Genomic DNA, 27,697 nt, shown 5'->3' on the forward strand with positions numbered 1-27,697 from the left:
GGGCGTCGGAACCATCGGAACCGAGAAACTTATTAAGAAACTTATTATTAAACACATGTTAAACGCTTTATTTCCCCTTTTCTAATATTATCTATTTTTTTTATTGAAAATAAATACCTTTCCGATCTGATAAGTGATGGGGAAAGCGAGTGTGGCAAAAGGCGGATTCGAACATATGCTCGCGATTTGCGTCAAAACTTGACGCCATGTCTTACCCCTACTCTATAGCCACGGTAAATAATTTAGTGATTTCTGTAATTATGTCTGTCCCAATCAATCGTTTAGTAAACAGCACTTTTTCTGTCTGGACACGGAGCATAAAAAACATGCAACTTGTTCATTATCATTCTCTGTGAAACTGTTGATGTCTTTGGCAGTTAAATGAATATAGCCTTTTTATTAGACTATTGGTATTGACTGGTTTGAGGTCTTTTTTTGGTATAGGGGGATATGGCCTAAAACACACCATAATGCAGGAAATCACATCTATAAAAAAAAATTTTTTCTGGGGGAGCACCCCCAGACCCCACGCAAAACATTTTCCCCACCAAATAAAAAGTGGGTGGGTCAGTAGGGCAAAATATGATAATATTTTGCCCTACTGACCCACCCACTTTTTATTTGCTTCCGACGCCCATGGTTACACCAACACTGCTCATTTAATTTGAGACTGAAAACACCTGATCGCTAGATTTTCTTAGAGGAGAGCTATAGTAGAAATGTTTCCATTTTTAACATAATCAGAATTATTAGCTAAGGGTAAATATATATACTCTGGTACACTGGAGGGAGCGTCAGAGTTGGGTTTCCACAGTTGACAAGTTGTAGAGATCTCTGATGGAATCACGTCCTCATGGTCTGAGATCAAAGATCACCAAAGTTTAACTTGTATGAAGTTCAGCTGCACTTGCAATATTTCAAATCTATATTTTTTGTATATATTTTATAGTCTTCACATGATTTTATATAACTGTTGATTGGATTGTTAAATACACACAATATTGCTGTGTTTAATACAGTATCACTTCAGTTTAAACCATAAACGCATGCTGTCCACTCTAGTGGACATCTGAAAATCTCTTTCGAATATAGTTTTTTACACCTTAAGAGCAATAAAAACACATAGGAAAAAGTTCTTGACTGAGATTATCATAATTCATACATGAAAGGGTTAAAGAATTTATAGTTAATTTTACAATCATAATTAATAATATGAATATTATTATTTATTGGTTCACTTAAAATCAAAACTGTTTTAAACAGAACATGAAAGGTTTCATGCACCAGTGCAGGCTGCTGAAATCTCCAAATGACAGAATAATGGCTCCAAGACACATGAATTCATCTCAAGGTAATGGCTGCTTATGCTCATTTGGTAATTCCCTGTTTTGATTTAAGCAAAATATTATCATATTTAACTAATAATAACAACAACAACAGCAAATTTATTGATAGGTGGAGATGGTTTGACAACCATGTTTCGCAGGCAATGTGGACTCAAAAGGGCTCAAAGATGGATCTTGTCCTGAGAATCCGTGAGGAAATGGGAAGGTCATCTTGCAACAAAATCTTCGAGAAGGTTTGGGCAGCTTCAGGTAAGATATGCGTTTCACCAAACAGTTGGATCTGGATACTACTGTGTAGGATGTAATGTTTGTAGAGATATCTAATGTTGTTGTTGAGATGTAGAGAATCACCACATCAGCAGTAGCCAAATTAACCCCCACCCCACCTTCCCGTGTGCTTAGCATGAAGATACATTTACTGATGTTCGGGGCATTAAAAGCATCTATGGCTTCAGGACATTTCAAGTTTGATTTTGATGGTGATATCTAAATGGCTGAGTTGTTTACTTATTTTTAATTAGTTTTCCCATTAAACGCCATCACTGTCTTTATTCTGGCCGGTCCATGAATGCGCACGAAAACAAGAGGACAAGATTTATCGCACACAATTTAATCGCAAGAAACAATCATATCCAATCATAGCACGATGGAGGGATTGCCTCCTCTCGTGACCCCACTAAACTCATCGCAGACTTTAGGGCAGTGGTCACCAACCTTTTCAAGCCAAAGATCCCTGACCTCGGCCTTGATGAGAGGCAATATCCACCTATAGATTTTTCATGGCAGTTGAAGTTTTTGTTTTGTTTTTGTTTTTTGATACCAGATGCTCATTTTCTTTTTTAAGCACATTTATTTGTTGTTTATTTGCTCTATAACAGTCCAAAAGGACAATCCGAAAACATTTAAGCCGGGATACCTTGGTGATCCTGGCTCAATTTATCCGCTAATATACATTTGTCTTTCGTTATTGTTATTGTTTTTGGTGTGAGTTTGCCTTCAGGGTACATTTACACAACAGCGGTGTACTAAATATTGCATACAGATGACAAGATCACCAAGATATCCCAGCTTAATCCCTTATCATAGGTTTGTGCAATTGTAGGCCCCCTGGTCTAGCCCCCTGGTGTTTTTACAGATCATCAGATATCTATCTGATTTATCAAAACCATACCATTTACATTTGGTCCCTTGTGTCTCCGCAAAACGGATATAAATCTGATCTTCAATTCCTGTGCTATATGAATTTTTAATGGAGTTCACGTCATCGAAATCAACAAATGTGAGCTGCATTATTGATCAACAAAATTATATTTTAAAGTAAATTAAAATAGAAACCCATTATTTTAATATTTCACAATATTGCTGTTTTTGATCAAATAAATGCAGGCTTAATTCTTTCATAATGCTGCATAATTATCAAAACTGGTAATATAATAAAGTCCTTTCACGTCACCATTTTGCCAGCCTGCCCTTCACATAATAGGCCTGTAGGCTTCATTAACTTCGATAGTTTTGTCAAATAGTAAACGGTGTATCAGTATACATAAATACAAGTAACACTACTTAACATTAATGCGGGTTTTGGGGCTGCATGGCTTTGTGCAGTGCTTTGTTTGTCAGTTAACATCCTGTTAGCGATGCAATTTGATTTGTAATATTTTTGTCAGATCACGATTGGTTGATGTAACGTTATTATACATGACAAATGGGCATTTATGAATAATGTAATATTTAAAAATATCTAATAGAGATTTTCTGAAAAATCTAGAGATTTTTTGACATTTAAAAAAAAAGAATATTCTTTTCAACAAAATGTGAATTAATAAAAAGATAAAAAGAACATTTAATATTTCACAATATTGGGCTACTACTTTTTCTGTATTTTTGATTACAATAAATGCATGCCTGATGAACATAAGAGACTTCTTGCAAAAACATAAAATAGTATATTATAAATATATATTCACTTTTGAGTTATTTTGAAAAAGGGCAACCCCTCTGCACCTCTGCACATCAGAGGATGGGTATATGGTGGTAATAAAGGGATGGACATGGTCAGAAACAATGTTCAGGTAGGCTGTGGCATTTAAATTATGCCCAATTGGCACTAAGAGGCCTAAAGATTGCCAAGAAAACATCCCCCACACCATTACACCACCACCACCACCAGCCTGCACAGTGGTAATAAGGCATGATTGATCCATGTTCTCATTCTGTTTACGCCAAAATTTTGACTCTACCATCTGAATGTCTCAACAGAAATCAAGACTCATCAGACCAGGCAACATTTTCCATTCTTCAACAGTCCAATTTTGGTGAGCTTGTGCAAATTGTAGCCTCTTTTTCCTATTTGTAGTGGAGATGAGTGGTACCCGGTGTGGTCTTCTGCTGTTGTAGCTCATCCACCTCAAGGTTGTGTGTGTTGTGGCTTCACAAATGCTTTGCTGCATACCTCGGTTGTAACAAGTGGTTATTTCAGTCAAAGTTGCTCTTCTATCAGCTTGAATCAGTCGGCCCATTCTCCTCTGACCTCTAGCATCAACAAGGCATTTTCGCCCACAGGACTGCCGCATATTGGATGTTTTTCCCTTTTCACACCATTATTTGTAAACCCTAGAAATTATTGTGTGTGAAAATCACAGTAACCGAGCAGATTGTGAAATACTCAGACCAGCCAGTCTGGCACCAACAACCATGCCATGCTCAAAATTGCTTAAATCACCTTTCTTTTTCCATTCTGACATTCAGTTTGGAGTTCAGGAGATTGTCTTGATCAGGACCACAACCCTAAATGCATTGAAGCAACTGCCATGTGATTGGTTGATTATATAATTGCATTAATGAGGAATTGACCAGGTGTTCCTAATAATCCTTTTGGTGAGTTTATATAATATACAGATACAAATATAGAGAGACAAGCTAGATGTGGGTACTATGACTGTATTAAACATTGACCTGTTATATGAAGACATCTTAAGTTTATATCTTGTTATCCCTGAGTGATGTTGTTGAAATGAACCCAAAATCTACATGGGTTAATGTGAACAAGTACTACACAGTATTAATTATACATGTTTGAAATCATTTGAAACGTGTTAGTGCAACTGGTACAAAGGTCAACATGTGGAGAGGAGAGAGGAGGGCAAGGGAAATGAAATGTAAATTATGGCAGCACTTGGTTCTCATCAACTGAATAGGGACAGTTATTCCATAAGATGGTAAATGGACTGCATTTATATATAGCGCTTTCAACATTCATACATATTGTCTCACATTCACCCCTTTGATACACCGACGGAGATCTCAGCCATGTCAGCACCATCCAGCTCGTCAGGAGCATTTATTATTTAATTAATTTATTTCGTTTTAAATAAATTTGGTTTTCTCAGAGATTTGCCATTGCTTACAGTTAAGTTTTCTACAATTTTATGTGACTAAAAGATAGCCTGTCAATTTTTATACATATAAAAATAAAAAACCTCATGAAAATTCAGTCAGATGATCTACACTTAATTAAAGAAGAGTCTGGCTGTGCACACAAGGGGAACAGACCTCAGCTTACCCTTTGCCCTCTGGTTCTTTCACGGGCTTGGTAAATTAGCATTTTTTAAAATACATTTTGTTTTCATTTATTATTATTTAAGAAGTAAATTATTATTAGTAATATTATTATCACCATTATTACTTATTTGTTCACTTAAAAATCAAAATTCAATGTTTTTGAGATTTTTTTTTTTTTACCCCCCTGCATTTCTAATTAACATTTTGCAGCCCAACTGTATACAAAGACCCACAACATATAAATCACAGATTTACACCTTTATTATAAAAAAATGCGTAGAAAACAAAAACACACAAGCTTATGACATCCAACATCATGACCATCAGTGTCACTGAACAGCTCCAGGCTTCGTCTGACCTCCAATGACAACGGATCCGACACACGCACACACACACGCACACACGCGCACTCGCACTCACACAAACAAACATGTTTATAAAAAAAAATTGAGGCCATGAGAAATGGAAAGGAAAATGAATAAACAAAATAAACTTGATCTAGTTAACTCCTTGCTAAGCAAAAAGCCTGAGGAGGTTAATGCCGTCTCCTGCTTGGCTGGGAAAAGTCTTTCAAACAGGTGAGGAAAAGTAGATTAGGGATTGGATGGAGAGGGTGTTTTCCATTACAGTGCAATAGGGGGATAAACCAAAGATAAACAGAGGGAAAGAGATATGTACCAGTATGTTAAAAATCACATTTTGTATTCTCCCCTTTGAACACTACAAACCAAACTCAGATTCAACTTATGGTCTCTTCAACTTTGTCCACCATCCTGAAAATACACCATGAAAAACAACATGTATTAAATGATCACATCACATAATTTTCAGAGGATTTTTCTTGTTGACTTCATTGTCCAAAACATAACAGTCGTTTCAGTTAATGATAATGGCACAGAAGAAGAAAAAATTATGATAAAATAAAATGCTGATGCTCCTCAGATAGCTTTGAGCGCACCTGCTTCAATTTACATTATGTTTGAACCAAAGTCCAGGATTCAGACTTCACCTCATTTCCACCAATCAGCTGCCACATACACTTGACATAAAATGTGCAAACATCATCAATACTAATGTTCTCCTTACTGCAAGACAAAAATGAATCAAAGTGTATCATACAAGAGTGGAAAAATATAAATATATTCTGCAAAAAGAGTCTGAAGTGTTTTTGTGTATTTGAACAAGAGGAGAAGGGAGAAGTGCATTTTCTCCTACATTTCACATAATCCTCCTGGTGTCTGTACTCTAATGGATGAGGAGGACTAATGCAAGTCATCTGGAAGTAGTTAATGCATCTTAGAGGTTGCACCTGCACTAAATCATAGGACAAAGATTTATTATTGAACAGAGGTAAATGCATTACCTGATTTAATAGTAAAGTCAAGTCAGCTGTATTATATAGTAAACGTAAGTGTTCTCAATGACCCCTGTGTAAAAAAAAAAAAAAAAAAAAAAGTATGAAAAAAAGTAAGAATGCAAGATGGAAAAAGTGAAAGGGGAGCAGCACCATCTTTATGATAGAATAAATTCATTGGAGTGAAAGAAACTGAAAACCAAAAGAACCAAGATGGGAATCAAAGTCATTCAGGAGAAAGACAGAAGGGAAGGACCGCTCCAGACCAGAATAAGGCAGAGGTGGCGGATTAGTTGATGGCAAGGTAGTTTTCATGAAAACCAGAGAAGAAAAAGCACCAGAGTCCAGGAAGAGTCATGAACATCAAGTCATGGAGACAAAAATAGTGTAAAAAAAAAAAAAGTCACAAAAAGACAGTACTAAAAACGAAATCCCTGCAGTATCGCTGTAGTGAGTCTGTGGAAGGATCATAAAATGTCAATGTGTCCAGCCCATAAGATGGCTAACCCTCGCACGCTCAGTCATGCGACGGACTCTTCCAGATCGTGACATTCCTAGATTTAGAGGGTCTGTCGTCAGCCCCTCCTCTTCAGAGTCATCGTTATATAAAACAGTCCTTCGTCCCTGGTTACGAGTATTGACCCGTCCTGACTTTAGAGTCCTATGATTTGACCTCTGACTTCCAGTTTTTGTTGATGATGAAAGGTCATCCTCATCTGACTCCTCCTCTTCCTCATCCAGCTCCTCTTCTTCCTCCTCAGGTTCCTCCTCTTCATCTGGTTCTTCCTCTTCCTCAGGCTCCTCCTCTTCTCTTTCTTCCGCCCGCCGCGCTCGTTTCTCAGGTTCTGTTGTCTGCTCTTCTCCTTTCCGCTTTCGCTTTGCGTTATCATCAGAGGCTGCTGCCGCTGTGCCTTTCTGTTTATGTTGCGGGGCTTTGCTGTAGTCGTGATCGCCGCCGTCTGCAAAACCACCCACCTCAGTCCCGCTGTCGTCGCTCTCGGACGACGATGACGAGGTTCTGGAAGAGGACGATGCGGATGCGGATGTTGAGGATGATGACGAGCTGGTACTCTCACATTCAGAAACCTCTCCCTCTTCTGTTAATGCAGCTCCTCTCCTACGTGAACTTCGACCTCCATTTGGCAGGCAGTCATTGCCACCTATAGATGCACAGAGGAAACAATATTAGTGCCAACTTGGAGGTTAAACAAATTCTTTGCAATATACATTACACAATCTTATGCTCACCATGGCTGCATTCATTTGATCAAAGATGCAGTAAATATAAAGTAAATATCATTAATTGTATATTCTATTGGAATCAAGTTTTCAGTCACATTAGTGTCCTTTAGAAATCATTCTAATATGATGATTTGGTCCTCAAGAAACATTTTATTATTGGTGTTAAAAACAGTTGAGCAGCTTAATATTTTTGTGAAAAAAATTGTTTTCAGGATTCTTTGATGGACAAAGTTCAAGAGAATGTTTGTTTGTGTACCTGAGGATTTACTTGGTGTACCTCGGCTGCGTGTAACTCGGTCGGCTCCTGCATGCTCTGATGAAAAGGAGGAGGAAGATGAGGAGGAGGAAGAGGAGGAGGATGAGGAGGAAGGCTGACTGTCTTCATCAGCTTGTGCAACACTCGAATCTGGTGAAAAAAGCAAAGACTTTAGCTCACCCATGAAAAACAAAAAACAGCAGTGACTTAAGGTGGCGTCTCACTTGCTGACTATAACAGTCAACAAAGTTTTGGTGAGGGGTGTCAAACCTACAGAACCTTTTTTTCCTAAAATAATGATAGGAATGTGGTATTGCTTATCCAAACCAGTCACCTCCAGGGTATATGCAGGAATCCTGAAGTTAATTTCAATACCTTTTTAAGACTTTTTTAAGACCTTCTCAAAATATTTTAAGACCTCATCGCACTTCAAGTTCTAATCGGCAACAAACCTTTAATAAACAGTTGTAGTCGAATGTAGACTTAAAATCTCTATCGTAGGCCAATTTTGTATTGTTTATATTGCATATCTGTTTTACAACGTATGGAGGGCAACACATTACCTAACTGCGCATTCCGCAAAATACATGACGTCACCCGTAGACGGCGCGCGCCAGGGATGGAAATTAACTTTTTTCAAAGTCTACCACTGTTTTTACCAGCCACTTTTTTGTTTTTAACAAATTAATACTACAAGCTCTACAATACTTGGGCAGTTTATTTAATCTCAAGTCTCAATGAATTCCTGATATTTTCACGATGATTTGTGGTCTTTTATGGCTTCCAGTTTTATGGTTTTTAGTCCCAAGAATGAAACTATTCGTTCTGGCATCTTTGAAGCGTGTTGACAACATTGAGCAGAACATTGTCAGTAGGGATGCACCGAAATCACAATTCTTGACCGAAACAAAAAAAGAAGAAACCAAAGCCGAAAACCGAAAAATAAAATTCAAACTAGAATGTTTAACTCGACCTCACTCATGTGTTCATTAAATAATAATGTACAGGTCTACTGGCCTGCAGAAAGGTACAGCAATTGAATAAAGTAATCAAATGTAAAATAACTGCATATTTAACTGTTTAAATGAAAGATTAATCCTTATTAAACTTACAAAAACTATTCAATCAAGAGCATTGTTTAATGTCAAACTAAATATAAGGACATCCCTCAGGCAGCAGTAAAGGCTACTGCGCCTTTAAGACCTGAGGCAGGGATATGCTCGTCTTTCTCGACTGTGCAGTTCACTTAAGGCATATTCAGACGATGTCTGCTAGGATACTCATCAAGATGGACATGTTGACATACTTCTTGTGTGAGTTTGTCCATTTAAGCGCAAGACTTGAAAGAGAACTCAATATTTGCGCGCTGTGAGACTCGCGCGCGCTCTCGGATGATGCACAGCATCAGATCTTCTCTCAGCGCGCGCGAGTCACACAGCGCACGCGAGTGATGACGGAGAAAACGACTGGTCATATGCGCACATACGGCAGCACTCGCATGCACTGAACAAAGTTTACAGAGAGGTGAAACAGCTCGGTAGGTGAAGCGAGTTTACCCGCCACAACTCAAAATCAGCCGCATTTGGCTGGTGGCGTGCGTGGCGGCGCTAATTTCCATCCCTGGCGCGCACGCTCCGAGCAGATCTCAGACTGAGTACCCGGTTGTTTTTTAATACTTACGGGGATGAAAATAAATATATTCATAAATACTTTTTGGAGTCAAACTCTTTTGACAAAGCTTGAACAAAATACTTTCAAAATTTAAGACTTTATAAAGCCGTGATAAGACTTTTTAATACTTTATAAGGGTCTTAATTTTCCCAAAATTGATTTATCACCTTTTAAGACTTTTCAAGACCCCGCGGATACCCTGACCTCATAAACTGGTTAAAAATAGCATGTAATTAAGCTTTATCCCAGTTCTTTATTAACAGCACAAAATGCATACAAACTAAATTCACAATTATGATCATTACCAATTCTATCCTACCATTATTGTTGTTGATTTGAGACAACCCGAAATTTGGAAAGTCAGGGTTCAATTAAAATCCAAGTTCCCACTGATAATTATAACATCTCTAACACACCTTGAGAGGATTTCCGTGAACGGGACTTTGCAGAAGTCTGGGAGGTTTTCTTTCCCAATTTCTGTTTTCCTTTGGGGCTGCCAAAACACAAGTTTAATACAGGTACAAAAGAAATGAAAAATCTGTGTGGACTTGACTTGAGTGTACATGTTTTACCTGTTGGGAATGGAACTCTTTAATCTATTGGTGCAGCTGAGTCTCTGTTGACTCCTACGCTGATTCTGAACAGCAGATTTGTAGTCTGAGATTATGGAAATGATTTGATTCTCAAAGAACGCCGACAGACTCAGAGTCATACTGTAGATCTAAACAACAACAAATAATATCATTCACACTGTGAGTCAACTGTCAAATGTAAGGCCTAAAACATACTTTTCTGCCACTATGTACATTTTAAAGTACTCAGTAATGGCAACCTAATGAAGACTCTAAAACCATTTTAAAAGGGAATCAATATCCAGTAGGGCAAAAAAGTATTTAGTCAGTCACCAATTGAGCAAGTTCTCCCACTTAAAAAGATGAGAGGCCTGTAATTTATATCATAGGTGCACTTCAACTATCAGAGACAGAATGAAAAGCCTGGCCCCTGGTCCCCATGATGTTTCCACCCCCATGCTTCACAGTAGGTATGGTGCAACTCAGCATTCTTTCTCCTCTAAACATGACAAGCTGAGTTTTTACCCAAAAATTATATTTTGGTTTCATCTGATCATATGACATTTCTTCCAATCCTCTTCTGTATCATCCAAATGCTCTCTAGCAAACTTTAGACAGGCCCGGACATGTACAGGCTTAAACAGGGGGGCACGTCTGGCACTGGTGGATTTTATTCCCTGGTGGAGTAGTGTGTTACTGATGGTAGCATTTGTTACTTTGGTCCCAACTCTCTGCAGATCATTCACTAGGTCCCCCTGTGTGGTTCTAGGATTTTTGCTTACCGTTCTTGTTATCATTTTGACCCCACGGGGGGAGATCTTGTGTGGAGTCCCAGATCGAGGGAGATTATTACAGTGGTCTTGTATGTCTTCCATTTTTTAATAATTGCTCCCACAATTGATTTCTTCCCACCAAGCTGCTTACCTATTGTAGATTCAGTCTCCCAGCCTTCAGGTCTACAATTTTGTTTCTGGGGTCCTTTGACAGCTCTTTGGTCTTGGCCATAGTGGAGTTTGGAGCCTGACAGTTTGAGGTTGTGGACAGGTGCCTTTTATACTGATAACGAGTTCAAACAGGTGCCATTAATACAGGTAAGGAGTAGAGGACAGATGAGCCTTTTAAAGAAGAAGTTACAGGTCTGTGAGAGCCAGAAAACTTGCTTTTTTGTAGGTGACCAAATACTTATTTTTCCACCATAATTTGCAATTAAATTCTTTACAAATCAGACAGTGATTTTTCTCATTTTGTCTCTCATAGTTGAAGTGTACCTATGATGAAGATTACAGGCCTCTTATCTTATTTAAATGAGTGCACTTGCACAATTGGTAGCTGACTAAATATTTTTTGCTCCACTGTTTTAGTGGCTATATAAAAAGCACAACAATATTGTCTTATTGCTTTATTATAAAAGCCGACAGATCTCGGTCTGGATGGTAGGTAGGATAAGTGTGTTCATGGGAAAGCTAGAAAAAAAAGGGTGCTGGTCTTACTCGAGACTTCTTGTTGGGGGTGTAGGCCTTTGAATTACTGAAGATAAGCCGCACATCTTTGGCAAACTCTATGGGATTCTCGTAGTTTCCACCCATCAGGGTCTCAGAGACTGTGCCCAAATCCATAGGAGTGTCTATAATATCACGATAATCCTGATACAGAGAGAAAAAGATTAGATCTGAAAGACGAAAAAGTGACAGACGTCATGTTAATTAAAGGGGGAAGACAAAAAGTACAGGAAGGAAAGGAGTGATAGAACAAGTGGCTTTGGAGAAAGAACAGAGGGAAAAGGGAGATACCGGGTAGATGAAGAGGTCAACAGGCTGGCGGAATGGCTCTGAATCTGGGCTTGTCATCATTCTCCTCAGAAGCTCTTTGCATTGTCTGTGCCATGCGTTTATATCAAGGACCACGCCACGCTTCTGAGGCACATGACTGGACCTCTGAAAATGGTGGGAAGGGTTAAAGAAAACACACCTGGTACTATAACACTTTCATAATAAGTAGATTCCTAAGCTTAACTGTCTCACCCTCTGACCAGAGGAGGTGCCAGGAGTATCCGAGTCCACATCCACAGTCTCCTACAGAACAAACAGAGACGCTGAAGAGTTCATCTTCATACTAAAATCATATCCACTAGGCCACAGCTTAGGCACACTGGTCCTGGGACAGTGGACCATACTTATTATTGAGCTCTGTACACACACTCACCTCTTCCTCTCCTGTACTGCTGAATTCGGTCTTCATCTTATTGTACAGATCCAAAATATCTGTACAGCTTTGATCCCTACAGACAGACATACATTAAAATTGAAAAAGCTCAGCATGGACACTGAGCCCAGCAGGTGAACCAGAGGGATTGTAACGTAAAAATGTGTAAGTGAGTGTTTTTTTCTCTGACCTGATGAAACGCAACAGGATGTCGCTGACAGTTTTTGCTGCCGTGACGATGGGGCTCTGTGGTTCGTTAAAAGTTCGAGCATTGTGTTCGATGTAACGCACTTCCCACATTAGTGCTGAGATTCGCCTACACATACAAACGGAGATATGAGAACTACAGCAGTTGTCTGTGTGTGCACTTGGAGGAAAGGGGCACTCATTATTGTATGATGGGCTAAAGGACTGAGTATACCTGTAGAAACGGTGGACTAATCTTGTTCTGATGGTGCCAAGGTCAGTGAGATAGGCCACAACAGTGCAGTACAGCGGATATTCTCTCAGATCTACAGGGCAGGAGAACGCCTTTGCCACATCTGTAAAACACACAAGAGTATGATTAAGCAAGGAACATGCTATATTTATGAAAACAATTAATTTGCACATTTAAAAAAAAAAAATCAAAGTTCAATATTCTTTGGGTGGTTTGTGTGCACTTTTGATACCCAGCGTTAGCAGCTGATCTATGGCCGTGATTACTCTTTCGCACTCTTCATCTCGTGTGTGCAGCCCCCATTCTCCCTCTCGTGGGCTGTATAGTAGGGACTGAAGCTCATCCTCTGTGACTGGGACACTGTCCCCAGTCTCTTCTGGGACTTCAGCTGTGGACAGTCAATCACACCATTAGACATGCCAGAATGTGATGCTGATTTACTGTCAGAGCTCATGGGTGGAGTAAAGTGTATTAGTACCTTCTTCAGATATGGGCTCTATATCCCACGGACTCATCTTCTCTCTCTCTCCATTATCCCACCTGCAAAACAACATCCACCAATTATTGATATTTGCAGAAATAATCAGCCAAAGGTTTAACTCCATTCTCTGGTAAATGGTGATCAAACCCATGTACCTGACAATGTAGCACTGAAACAGGCTGTCTGGGTATTCAGACTGAAATGGCTCCTGACACTCCACCGATCCAAACCACCAGGCATCATCAATGATGCTCCTGAAACGCTGGCCTGCACACACATATACAGTTATTCACAACTTACATGTTAATTTTAAGATATTACGAATGCGTACGGTAAGAAACTATGTGCGCCAGAAGCAGAATAGAATTGGCTCTAGGTTGTTCAAATTCAAACCCTAAGCTTGAGTACCATTTCAACAGCACCACAACTTAATGCATCACAATTTAAAACACAAACATACCAGGTTGCCAGTTTCGTGCTTTGGCTTCATTATAAATCTGTTGTAGCACCAGAAAGTCAATGACATCAGGCATATCATGATACCTAAAGAGAGAGATAGAGAAAGCTATCATTAACAATCTCATATTCATGAAGAACTATCCTAACATCCATATTCAATTTCTTAATCAGTATTTGGTATTAATCATTATTTATTGTGCTACTCCAATACCAATAATGTTACAAGCAAGAACTTTTTATAAATAAATAAAAATCTAATAAAAACTGCTGGTGTATTTTTGCAAATATAAGCATGCATACTTCAAGCTGAAGGATTCGTTGGTCATTTTCCCTGAGGTGGGGTCCAGGAAGGCCAGTTTGAGGCAGCAGAGCGTGGGCGGACCGACTTCATATTTAATACCCACTACTTTTACAGACTCCTGATCCTAAGATAAGCGCACACACACACACACACACACACACACACACACACACACACACACACACACACACACACACACACACACACACACACACACACACACACACACACACACACACACACACACACACACACACGATCATGTTGGTCTGCCAGCAGAATGGGTCAACCATGTGTGATGCAAACCAGATTATTCCTAATAACAAGTGGGAATGGTGATGGGACAGAAAATTAGGTTCTTACCCTGAGATCCAAGCGGTTCCAGGGCTGTTTCTGAGGGTTGATGCTGTAGGCTTTGGCACGACACACTGCTCGGACATATGCTTGATGACCCTGACGGAAGTATATCAACTACAGAGGGACACGCAGACAGAGAAATTATGCATGTATAATGCAAATCCTTGTACTTACTTTTGGTCATTTAGTGTGCGCGTCTATATTTAATGAAGGAACTCACCTCATCTCCCATTTGAGGTACAAAAGGTGATCGTCTTGGAATCGTTTCCATGATCCAAGCGGGGGGCAACCATTCATCTAATTCTCCAGCAGGTACAGGCTAAACACACAAACACACACACTATAATAATAGAAAAAATACGGACTAATGAATGAATGATGAATGGATGCTCACCCGCTGTTTAGTCTGCTTCGGTTTCTTTTTCTTTTCAGTCCGTCTACTCGTTCTCTCAGACTCCCCTTCTCCCTGCCCTGTCCCTTCCTCATCCTCAGAGCTGCTACTCCCAGGCACAGGGGCCTGCCTTCTGGTTGTTCGCTTGGGGGGCTGGAGGTTGATTCCCGCATCTGCCGTCCAATCAGAATACTCACTAGACGAATCACTGTAAAACATATTTAAAGAGGAAAAAGCAAAATAAACCACAAAATCAAAAGATGCAAACCATAATCAAACAGCTAAATATAAAAAAAAATACAGTTCACTGTACTTTTGAGCTAAAAACCAACCTATTCTGAAAGACTACTAGAAACAAATAAAACATGTATTAATAAATATACAATGAGGAAAATAAGTATTTGAACACCCTGCTATTTTGCTATAATTCTCCCACTTGGAAATCATGGAGGGGTCTGAAATTGTTATCGTAGGTGCATGTACACTGTGAGAGACATAAAAAATGATTTTAAAAAAATCCAGAAATCACAATTTATGATTTTTTTACCTATTTATTTGTATGATACAGCTGCAAATACATATTTGAACACCTGTCTATCAGCTAGAATTCTGACCCTCAAAGACCTGTTAGTCTGCCTTTAAAATGTCCACCTCTACTCCATATTATCCTAAATTAGATGCACCTGTTTGAGGTCGTTTGCTGCATAAAGACACCTGTCCATCCCATAAAATCAGTAAGAATCCAACTACTAACATGGCCAAGACCAAAGAGCTGTCCAAAAGACATAAGAGAGACAAAATTGTACACCTCAACAAGGCTGGAAAGGGCTACGGGGAAATTGCCAAGCAGCTTGGTGAAAAAAGGTCCACTGTTGGAGCAATCATTAGAAAATGGAAGAAGCTAAACATAACTGTCAATCTCCCTCTGACTGGGGCTCCATGCACAATCTCACCTCGTGGGGTCTCAATGATCCTAAGAAAGGTGAGAAATCAGCCCAGAACCACACGGGAGGAGCTGGTCAATGACCTGAAAAGAGCTGGGACTACCGTTTCCAAGGTTACTGTTGGTAATACACGAACACGTCATGGTTTAAAATCATGCATGGCACGGAAGATTCCCCTGCTTAAACCAGCACATGTCCAGGCCCGTCTAAAGTTTGCCAATGACCATTTGGATGATCCAGAGGAGTCATAGGAGAAAGTCATGCGGTCAGATGAGACCAAAATAGAACTTTTTGGTCATAATTACACTAAACATGTTTGGAGGAAGAAGAATGAGGAGTACCATCCCAAGAAAACCATCCCTACTGTGAAGCATGGGGGTGGTAGCATCATGCTTTGGGGGTGTTTTTCTGCACATGGGACAGGGCGACTGCACTGTATTAAGAAGAGGATGACCAGGGCCATGTATTGCGAGATTTTGGGGAACAACCTCGTACCATGTTTGTATGTACATCATACATTGTGATTTCTGGATTTATTTTTTAGATTATGTCTCTCAAACTGGACATGCATCTACGATGATAATTTCAGACCCCTCCATGATTTCTAAGTGGGAGAACTTGCAAAATAGCAGGGTGTTCAAATACTTATTTTCCTCACTGTACAACAGTACTACCTTTATAGTAATTTTACAGTCTAATGAATGTTCAATTTAAGAATTGTTAAAAATTAGTTAATAAAATTTGTGTTTTTAAAAAATAAGTTAAAGGGTTAGTTCACCCAAAAATGAAGTCAAACCCGCAAGACTTCTGATCATCTTCAGAGCCCAAATTAAAATATTTTCAATTAAAATCGGAGCAATTTCTGTCCCCCGACAGACAGCTACACTATTACCACTTTGACATTTAAAAAATAAATCACAAAACTAATCAATATGAATTGAGTGGTTCTTGCACGTCAAGCAAACATGTTTGAGCTTCCATTTATAATAACTAATGTCTGCGTTGTTAAATGTTAAATGTGAATGAAAGACTAAATTCAATCTGATCAGCACAAAGCAATCACGAATTTTGACTAAACTGCTCAAATCATATGGATTACTTTTACTGCCTTTATGAACTTTTTGAATCAAAGTGGTAGTTGCATAACTGTCAATGGAGAGTAGAGAAATCACTAGTAAATATAATGACCTTTTAATTTTTTGGGGGTGAAATAACCCTTTAAAGAAAATGAGCATGCATGATACCAATAAATTAAATATCTAATATCTGCCAATATATTGTGAATCCCTAAAATAAAATTCATGTTGTTAGACTTTATTGTCTAATTCCACATGCATTTAAAATACTAAAATTAAAAAGCATAAATAAACCTAATCCAGTTCTAGACCAACTTCAACAAGCTTCATTTGCATTATTGATATTGTTTTATGTTGTGAAATAAATGTAACTAATTGGAGACTGAACCTGGAGCTACTGTCATTCTCCCACTGAGCTTCACCATCAGATGACCCATCACTGTTCTCATTCTGGTCCTCTTCCTGCTGTGTTCCACACACACAGAAATGTTGTATATTTAATTAAGCATTTCAAAACATACAAAAGAATAAAAATAAATGTATATTGTGATGGCATATAGAAGACGAGCAGAGTTTGAGGCCAAGCACAAACTCCTGTCTTACCTCTGCTTCACTTTCAGACTCTCTCTCACTTTCCTCGTTATGGGTGTATGAGAGAACGCTTGTGCTGCGTCTCCTATCTCGAGTCGAGCGGGTCTGATAAGTGTGTCTCCTCTGCTGAGGCTTGCGCTGAGGCCTTCGTAATATGCGACCACTGTTACCCACCGGCTCGCTCTAGATAGATAGGGAGAAATTGAGGTTTTTACTCTACTCTGGCACATAAAAAAGTAACTGTTTTTTAAATTTTTATTATTGCTATTTTATTGTTATGGCAGCATCAAGTAATTTTTCAAGAAACAACAGTGACAAAATCTGACATATTTGTTTTTGTGCATGCGTGTATTAAACTCACTCCTGCTGTGGGTGCAGATTTTCGCCTCTTCTCAATGTTGTAGAAAAAACGCTCCACCTCTCCTTTAGCAAATCTACTCTCCTCCATCACTCTAAACAAATGCAAACACATCAGGGTTTGAATGTTAAAACTGCTCTCAAAGCAGTTCACAAGAGACAAACATGGACAAATTCAGTGTAGTTGAATGGTTGTGTATTTGGCAAGAGAAGCCAACTAGAACAATTTTATTGCTGAATGGTATTTGAGACTTATTGAGACAAAAAAGGGAACTATACCCACAAAAATGTTTTTTAAAATACATGTACAACAGCTGTTTTTAAGACCACTGTTTGATAAAAATCCTGTTTATTTATGGTTAAAACATTGGTTACACTTTATTTTAATAAAGCTTAAATACTTTAGACCAGTGTTTCTCAACCAGAGGGCCAGGGATTTAAAATAAGGCAAACCAAGCATTGAAAAGCCAAAACAGCTATAAAAATCAAGATGTTTCTTATTTTAATTTGTCCCTATATTTATAGTGGCTACTAGTTTTTGTCTTTTTGCTCCGTTGACAAATATGTAAGATGAGAAATATTACGCAAAGAAAACAAAAATATATAATACCCAAAAGTGAGGAAGAAACAGAGTTGCATAGCCAGCACACAATTATTCCATTCAGTGTGTTGCATTGTTTAATCTATTTTTTATCTTAGTTTTATCTGCATTTACATTTAAAATAATCCATAATCTGGATAGAACGGCATTATATTTTTCACACTGTATACATTCAATATTGCTCTATTGGTTGTTTATTCAGTTTGACCACACTATCCAAATCTCAGAATTGCAAACCGTTTAACTGTCATATTTGTACCTGTAAATGCCAGACTGGACTTCATTAACCACCACACGTCGGCTCCATGCCAACAGGTCTCTCTCAGTGGCCATCTGACTGCGGGGGGCATTGTTGTGCATCTGCCGTACACCCTCAACTTGTCCGCTACGTCGCAGCCCGACGTTAGGGGGTGACAGAGGACCACCTGCCAACTCAGCACCTACTGATCAACAGCTTTAAATGTCACAACCTCTAAACTAACAGCTTTCACATAAGTGACCAACAGGTGCCAGGCTTAAATGCTAAATACATTTTAATATTGCAAGTTCAAAATCATATAATATAGTAATAACACTGTTTTACCTTTTCAATACGTAATAATAGTGTGCAAAAATTCTCTAGCAAACCACTAAAAATGCTGAAAAACATTTTGACGGGTTAACTGTGGGTTGTTCTCACCTGCAGGATTTCCTGAGTTGCGATGATCATCTTGCTGGAGCTGGAGCTGTCTAATCAGGTCATCCAATGGGCTTTCTTCCTGAGAATCCTCTGCGGTCTGCTGGCCAATAACCTGCTCAACCACTTCGCCATCACCTAAAAACATTAAAAGACTCTAAACAAACTAAATTTTGCACTTAACACTTTACAGGTCTTAAAAGCAACTGTACAGTTATCTGCAGTGGTCAAAAAGGATATAAACAGTGAATTTTGAAGTGATATATTCTTAAAAACTCAGATGTAGATTCAGACAGCAATTACATGAACACACTTTTGATTTTTACGCAGGTGGTGGGAGACGGACGGCAATAAAATCCCTGACTAGCCCCTGTAAATGATGGCAATACTTTCCGACCCCACAAGAAACAATTACTGTCCGAATAGAGCTTCAGCCAACTCCTTCACCACTAACGGAGCGAGCTGGAAAATCAAACTTTTCCTGAACTCTGTGGGGAGGAGGGCCACAACATCATGGCCACCAACAAACCTCAACAAAAATAAAATTGCTCTTGCTCCAGCTTTAACTTCTAGATATTCAGCAGCGATGCCACAACTGAATGAATGGTTTTGTTTGTATCTTTCTCCGTTGCTGTCATAACCAAACTACAACTAAAACTAGCGCACGACATCAACGTCATCGTTTTAAGTCACTCCCACTGTTCGCTGATTGGACCGGTTAAAATTTGTTCGAAGAAAACATAAGAATATAGCGCAGTCCCAGACAGAGTGCTGAAGGAAAATGCAAATTGAGCGGAAGTACGTAGGAGGGCGGATCCAGGCTAGTCTGTGAATGACAGGACAACATGACAAGCAGTGATGCTGCTACAAGTATGACTAGTTGCAAAAAGCATGAGGAGGTTCCAAGGAAAACATTTTGGGCATTGAATTGTACATGCCATGTTGCCATGAGTTTAACAAATAAAATCATGACATGTCATAGGCAACTGAATTTCTATGCAACTTAGTTTAGAACATAGTTAGAGCATAGTGAAAAATAAGAGATTTTCAAAATTCTTACTTATAGATTCACAAAACGAATTATAATTATATATGAATACAATAAAAAAGACCATAAAAAAATAACTATAGCTATAAAATTTATATTAATCATGAAGCAAAGCTTTGTAACATTCATAATTAGCCATGTAAACCCGATTGATTTACCATTAGCCATGTAGCCGAGCTGTGGCACAAGCTGCTCCTCTTTGCAGTTTTCTCTGCCCGGCACCAGGCGCTGGCAACGAGGAGGGTGGGGGTTCCCATCCACGTCTACCAGGAAAGGCGGAGGCATAAGATGAGGTGCCTGCTGCGTCTGCTCATCTAGAACAAAGTTATTGGAGTCCCGGATCAATGGCCGAAAATCCGTATGGAAGAACATTTGGTCTGGAATCTGAAAGCAGAGTGATGCACTGAAATGTGAACAAGAGTGGATTCCATCAACTACACAAAAAGCTTGGAATACAATACACATACACACACCTTTTCATAAAGCTGACTGCACCCAAACCCAAAGATGAGCAGATGACCATGCGAGTCCGTGCAAGCAAAGTGCTGCCCATCCACTGAAAATTTACAATCAAACACAGCACCATGTCCCTGGCCCTCGATCTAAAACAGAAAAAGAAAGACAGGCAATAATCTAATGACTGTGATAAGCAGTACTTTTATCAAAATCTAGACTCTAGTACACATTACCGTGCAAACGTTTGGGGTCAGTAAGATTATGTTTTTGAAATGAAGTCTTGTGTTCACCAAGCATCCATTTATTTAATAAAAAAGGTAAAAACAGTAATGTTGTGAAATATTAACTGTTATCTAACTGTTTATTATATATATTTATAATAATAAAGTGTTAAAAGTTTAAATGTGTTTAAATGTTTTAAAAGGAATTTATTCCTGTAATAACAAGCTCAATTTTCAGAATCATTATTCCAGTCTTTAGTGTCAAATGATCCTTCAGAAATCATTCTAATGTGCTGATTTGATGCTCAAGTAACAAAATATTCAAACAATGGAAAATAGCTGTGATGCTTAATATTTCTGTGGAAACCATTAAAACATTTTGTCTTTTTTTTATTCTATATGTAGAATATATATGCCCCCCCTCTATATTTAAAGCACTTTGAGTGCCTAGAAAAGCACTAAATAAATGTAATAAATTATTATTATTCATTTTCTAACAAACGTCTTTACTGTCACTTTTGATCAATTTATTGCATCCTTTCTGAACAAAAATAATAATTTCTTTTTTTTTTTTAATTCAGACTGATCCCAAACATTTGACTCAGTATACTGTAAGTTTCAACCTTACCCACCAACAATTTTTAAAACAAGTTATAATTGAAACCAAAGATCTGTCATGTCATCTCACCATATTGAAAAAGTTTCTGATCTTCTGCCCTTTGCTGAGGTCCCAAATGTAGATGTTACCATCATGACCAGCCGATAACAAGATCCGTGAGTCAAAGGGGTGTGCTTCCAAAACAAACACCTCATCATCATGACCCTACAGAGAAAGAAACATTTGCCTATATAATCCGTACATAACACAACACAGTCATAAAGCTTCTCCTAAGAATTACAAAACAAGGACCCAAATGAACAAATGCTGCCTCAAACACACACACACACACACACACACACACACACACATACCGACAGCACATGTAGTAATTGGCCATTCGCTGAATTCCAGACTTTGAGGAGGCAGTTTGAAACGGCTGTGATGATGGAACGATCACAACGATCCCACGCGACCATGGTCACCACCAACTTTGTCGATTTATCATCGCCTGATATCACAGCACTCCTGTGAACACAATACATATGTCCACACAGATAAAAATACACATTATTCAAGGACCAGCAAGACCAATTTTTTTCTTCAAAAGAACAATGTTAACAATTATATTCTGTGCAAACTGTGCTTGGGAAACCTGCCTGTTCTCACAATTAACAGATATGTACACACACTGACCCTGGTAATCTGGTGGCCATGTCCAACACGGTACTCTTCCATTCCTGCTGTTGATAATGCCAAATCCGGGCCGTGCCATCCCGACTTCCACTCACAAACCTGAGACTGGAGACAGAGGCAGCCAACACACACTTAAAAACACCCAATGATCAATAAAAATGAATGGAACATCCCACTGAACAAGCACAAAAAGAACCATAACACAACACATCAAAACTCACCTGTCGGTGTTATTGCAGAACTGAATAGCAACAACTTTATCCTGTAAAACAAAAACACTGCTGATCTTCATTCAAATGTATTAAACTTTTTAATCAGCACAATAGTCCTGAAACTTTAATTTCTAACCTGTTTTATTTTTTACATGTCCTGCCTTTTCTGTCTAATATTCTCCATTCTATCTTTATCTCTCTCGCCTAATTGTCTGTCTACTGCCTTTCTTCTCTAAGTCTCTCGCTCTCACCGTGTGAGAGTCCAGGTCAGAAAACTTCACAGGAGTCTCTGTGCCGAGGTAGTAAACTCTGATCATGTGATCTGTGCCTCCAGTGGCCAGAAACATCCCCCCTGGGGTCAAAGGAAACAGTGTCAGAATTATAATATGACTCTGATCATGAGACAATAATGAAGAAACATTACTTTTAAAAAAAAATCAAATCATTGAGTGTAAGTGTGGGTTAACACACCGGAGCTGAAGGAGCTGCAGGATATCTGAACTCCGGGACGAGAACGTTCCATGAACTTCACAGGCTTGTCACTGCACACACAAACACACGGATTAATGCAAAGTTACTCTGCATAATAAAAGTGAATCAATGGCATCAGACAAAATGTGTAATTTAAAATGTACAAATGACACTTACACAAACTTCATGCTAAGTGAGTTCCACTGCCAGAAACACACCATGCCATCAGCTCCAGTGGTGGCCAGAAACCGGGAGGAGCCTAATGCTGATGGAGAAAACTGCAGAGACAGAAATAAGATTGATTTTTCTAATAAAATTGATTGTGATAAAACAACAACAACAAAAACAGGTTTGCTTTGCTTGTTTGAAGGGCTGCACAATTGAATTGGTCCTACATTTTTGTGATCATAAAACAACAACCACATAATAAAAATTATGATAAAATGATCATTACTAAATAAGAAAAAAAGAAGAAAATAAAGACTACTTAAAGTGCCCCTATTACGCTATTTGAAAGGACACTAATTTTGTCTCATAAAATAGATTTACACTCAAAAACCTTAGATTTTCTTATAATATACATTGGCCACCACCTTATTTCTCAATAATTGTGCAAATGGTAGAAGATACTCTCTACTCCACTCTGATTGGTCACATGGATGACTCGTTTCAGCAGATCAGAATCGATTCTTTATTTTTATTTGCCATGCATGTTGATTTTTAAAACTTTTCACAACTACAAACATATTACACACTGCAATAAAGTTAATATTCAAAAAACCCTAATTGGTGTACTTTTAGAAAAATAAATTACCAATTCTACAAACTGTAAAATTTTACAGTGAACCGAACCGATCTGATACACTGAAAACAGGATCATGAGCTGCCAGATAATTAGATTATAAATCGAGCTGGAAAAAAAAGAAAGAAAAAGATGTAATGCTATCAGCAGTTTGTGTAGAGATTGTCAGCTTATTCCACCAGTGAGGAGCAGAGAGGGTGAAGGTCTTGGAGAGTGACTATGCCTTTTATAAAAGAATACTTGTTCGCACCTGTATGGAGGTGATGGAGGCTGTGTGCCCCTGTAATACAGCCACAGGTGCACAGGTACGCAGGCACCACACGCGGATGATCTTGTCACAACTGGCGGAAGCGAGGAGCGTGTTCTCGAAATTCACTGTCATATCTGAAATCTCTGCCGCGTGTCCGCGCAGAGTGGCTAGCAGACGGCCATCATCTGTTGACCAGATCTTCACTAGACAGTCGTCAGAACCCTAACAGAATCACAAAACCTCCATTATAATTTCACACACAGAGAACATACTACAAAACACACACCACTATTTAACAGCAAACTGAGAAATTACATGAAAACGTCATATGGTGTTTCAACTTTGAGCAAAATCAAACTGTGCATGGCTTGTAATTGTCTCTGCATGTAAAGTCAAAAAAAATAATTAATAAAAATAAAGTGTCTCTTCACTTTTATGTCTAAATCAGGTCCAGTTACTGGCCCATTAGAAGCCTTATCCTAAACTTCTGCATTTTACACACATGCACCCTCTTTACCGTAAAAATGCGTCGTCCAGTGCGGTCGAATGCCACACAGTACACAGATGAGAGGTGGCCCAGAATCCTCCGATGCATCTTCATGTGCTGGTATGTGCAGGAAGGGAAGGCGTGGGCAAATCGAGCCACTCCTGTTTTTTGGCGAGCACCCATGATTGACACTGAGCAGAGATATTTAGACTGTTACAATCAATGGAACAACGGTCTACACCCATTGACATCATTCTTTCATTAAATAACATGCTTAAATAAGTGAAATTTATTCAACAATCGCAATGAAAGGAACTAACGTCCATTCTGTGACATACACTGGAGTGTAAATGATTCTTGAATAAGAAATAAATGTTGGACAGGGACTTGGTTCGAATCAACACAAAATAGATTTGATATTTTCATTTCATACTAACATTAATAATTTATCATGAAGCACCATTTTTGATTGAAAAGAGGATACTCTGTGCACAAACCACAGTTAATTCCTAAAACTGAACCAATAAACACAATTTCTCGAAATGGTGAAATGATCAAATAGTGAAACACCCTTCACTATTTAGGAAGCAGGACTCACCTATATTTGGTGGTATGGCACAGTTTATAGGTGGTTCTGGGGGCCGTCCCCTGTGCAGGGCGACTACTGCAGAACCACTCCATACTGTATGAGAAGAACCTGAGTGAGAGAACAAAAGACTGAACTGTGTTAGAAGGAGAAAATTACCATACGAGTAAGTGTTAATGTGATGTGTGCTATTCAAATATTTTTTGTAGAAAATAACCGCGAAAGGTTCTCATTCTTCGCTGTATGTAGTGATCTTATGTGGGTCTCACTTTTTACTGTCCGAAGTAATGACTGTCGTCCGGTTCCCAGTAAACTGGTGACTCCAGGAACACTGGGAGGAATGTGTTTATCTATCAGTGGGCCAATCTGCTCACACACACGTAACAGGTAATCCGCAGGTATGTGCCGATTTAACAACACCTAAAACATACACAGAGGTAAGTGAAACATAAGGTGCTTTAATAAAAGACAAAGCAAATCTTATTTGTATTAGGATAAAAATGACACATAAATAACAGCAAAACGAATTATACTATATTATATAATGACACATTTTATTATATTATAATATATGCTTATTATAGTATTAAAGCTACACTATGTAACTTTTCCATCCGCTAGAGGTTGCCTATTCAAAACAAAGGCGTAGTTTGATGATGCCAAGTTTGAGCGCAGTATCTTGAGACATGTAGTCTTCACGTCACAGTCAGTGGAAAAGAATCGGGATAGGCAGTATTTATGTTAAGGAATGTGATTATTAATGTTACTGTAGTATGAAGCAGAGCAGGACCGAATGTTGAAGGAGCTGAGCAAGGCCCCTGGAGCGATTGTTATGCAAACACACGGCTCGCGGGCAGCGGGTTTTGTTATTATCAAGGGACACAGTCGCCGGCGCTATTTCCGCTTTTCTGGTCACGAGTATGAGGTAACGCAGCTCTGTTTATCATATTAAATACAATTAAGTGTGTTTAAAATGATGTTATGACGTTACTCTGTGTGTTCGCTCAGCAGCTGCTATGACACTTGTTGTTGCACACTGCTAAGAGTAAAGCGCTTCTGCAGAATAAAACCGGAAACCACGGGAAACCCAGATAGGACAATTGACAGGCAACTCCCTCAGACGTCCAGGCTCCTTGGTTAAAATATAAATTCTCACAATTTACAAATAGTAGGAAACATTTCTCAACCCAACTGAACAATATACAACACTGGCCTGGTGGTTTTTAATATATTTTACTGGATAAATACTACATAGCCATAGTGCACCTTTAAACTTCCCCAACATATCCCATATCATTACCGAGAGACCACCCTTTTCCCTCCGCAAGCGTCCGCATTGCGTCAGCCAATCAGACGCCTTGTCCACCTATCTTTACCCTCTCTTAAGTAGCAACTGAGATTTGATTGGCTGCCGCCTTTAGTTGACGCAGCAACCCACCAATCCCCTCTCGATATGTCTGCTCTGCCGTAACGCCCCCGACAGGCACGCACAAAGCCTTTCATTTCAAAACAAATGCTTTTCATTTAAATTTCCTAAAATCAAAACTTTCCCGCAATATAATTCAGACTCGTATGTATTATATATTCAAATTCTCAAAGCTAGCACTATATCCTCACACAAGTTATTTTATAATTTCACGCGCTGTAATATAAGTAATCCAAGCACCTGTGAGAGTTTCGTTCTGTATTTCACGTGCGTGTATGTGTGCGATAGTTTATTTAATCTCACCCAGTCTTCAAAGCTTCGCTTAAACAGCTTCCCATCCCAGCTCCAGCGCTTCGGGATGATCTGCACACAAACACAGCGGGGGGAAAACACATCACACGCGGGATTTAGACACACAGTCACGCTGGGATGAGGAGGAGATGCTGATGTTGGGGCATTTGAGAGAAATAACAGGTTTGAGTGGGAGAAGATGCATGAAACTCACCTCATATTCCTGCATCTCCTGCAGCAGCATCTGCAAAAACACAGAGAGTTAGATACACCGTAACACACAATCGTCGCTACACACTGACACCCGCAAGCCATTTTCAGTCTCACCTGAGCGGATTTCTGACATGGTCCAGACTGCAGGAATCTGGCGATCAGGTAATAAAGTTCTGCAGAGAGAGAAACACAACAACACCAGTCGTTAGCTTTAGCTTAGCCTAGCTTAGCATCGCAGGCTAATGCTAAAACAATGCTTAAAATCTTTCTGGCGATAAAGTCGTAGAAAACCCCCCCAGAGTGGTGCCCACCAGCTTCAATCTGCAAGCACGGTTCCGCCGCCATGGCCCGGTCCGGGCGGTGGTGGAGTTTCGTGAGGCTCTGCTTGCTAAGAGCGGCCTGTGCTGTATTTGCTCTCAGCGTTTCGGCCTGCAGCAGCCGCTCGCGTTGCTTTGTTTGAGCGCCCCCACGCGGCGGCCATACGCCAGTGTCATGTAGTACCACGCGCCTCCGCCAGGGGCGCCCTGAGGGCGCACAGGTGAGCTCACCATTTCCACAGGCGGACATTTTGCATGGTGTGCTTTTGCCTGTTGGGTGATTTTTTTAAAAACTATATCATAGTTGATTGTATTAAAAGGGGTTTTAATGTTTTCCATAATTTTAAGGAACTCAAGTCAAGCGTGTGTGGGTTAAGCATAAGATAATTTAAAATGTTCCATACTACAATCAATGTAATATACATGTGTTATGTAAGGCATGGTTTATAAATATTACGTAATGCAGTTATGTAATATGCATATATCGAATACGTGTTAATACATCCATCATACATTTAAGTACTTTAGCCACATGCAAATCTTTTGGATATATGCGGAAATAATTTGTTCTTTATTGCGTTTCACCTCATTATGTTGTGTGCATAATAGGCTACCTCTAATGTATTGCTATAAAGTTATTAAAATGTAAATACACTTTTTCTTTGTCCTGAAATTGTTTTCTGTATAGCTATGAACAGCAGAGCAGAATATTTATAGGATGTCAGTGTGTTGCCTCTTAGATGACT

The 27,697-nt window shown here is 39.1% G+C and overlaps 1 protein-coding gene across 2 annotated transcripts; it reads right to left on the reverse strand.

Annotated features, from left to right (window-relative positions):
* Positions 1-5,152: 5,152 nt before the first annotated feature.
* On the reverse strand, positions 5,153-27,623 carry brwd3 (bromodomain and WD repeat domain containing 3). 2 transcript variants are annotated; one of them, XM_067439172.1, is made up of 40 exons: positions 26,946-27,623; positions 26,749-26,807; positions 26,636-26,665; positions 26,434-26,493; positions 24,974-25,124; positions 24,717-24,815; positions 24,149-24,309; positions 23,632-23,853; positions 22,757-22,857; positions 22,580-22,650; positions 22,360-22,460; positions 22,118-22,158; positions 21,897-22,001; positions 21,575-21,728; positions 21,291-21,425; positions 20,399-20,527; positions 20,084-20,309; positions 18,881-19,015; positions 18,461-18,641; positions 17,605-17,695; positions 17,256-17,426; positions 17,041-17,117; positions 14,636-14,840; positions 14,462-14,560; positions 14,248-14,355; positions 13,884-14,008; positions 13,585-13,667; positions 13,280-13,391; positions 13,122-13,183; positions 12,876-13,031; positions 12,626-12,746; positions 12,395-12,520; positions 12,205-12,280; positions 12,024-12,074; positions 11,793-11,936; positions 11,493-11,645; positions 10,003-10,151; positions 9,847-9,923; positions 7,760-7,909; positions 5,153-7,421 (listed from the first exon to the last, which is right to left on the reverse strand). In XM_067439172.1, the coding sequence occupies exons 1-40, from the start codon at positions 27,199-27,201 to the stop codon at positions 6,739-6,741; spliced, it is 5,436 nt and encodes a 1,811-aa protein (XP_067295273.1). In that variant the 5' UTR covers positions 27,202-27,623; the 3' UTR covers positions 5,153-6,738. The 2 variants fall into 2 exon arrangements, with proteins under 2 accessions (XP_067295273.1, XP_067295272.1); XM_067439171.1 differs by having other exon boundaries at positions 18,461-18,644.
* Positions 27,624-27,697: the final 74 nt, after the last annotated feature.

Source organism: Pseudorasbora parva, chromosome 3 (genome assembly GCF_024679245.1).
Source record: "Pseudorasbora parva isolate DD20220531a chromosome 3, ASM2467924v1, whole genome shotgun sequence".
In the NCBI taxonomy this organism is placed as follows: Eukaryota; Metazoa; Chordata; class Actinopteri; order Cypriniformes; family Gobionidae; genus Pseudorasbora; species Pseudorasbora parva.

Coding starts and splice junctions, on each gene's coding strand:
- brwd3 (XM_067439171.1), bottom strand. CDS start 27,201: ATGTCCGCCTGTGGAAATGGTGAGCTCACCTGTGCGCCCTCAGGGCGC. Junction 25,125..26,433: donor AGCGAAGCTTTGAAGACTGG/GTGAGATTAAAT, acceptor TGTATGTTTTAG/GTGTTGTTAAATCGGCACAT. Junction 7,910..9,846: donor TTCACGGAAATCCTCTCAAG/GTGTGTTAGAGA, acceptor TTTTTTCACCAG/ATTCGAGTGTTGCACAAGCT.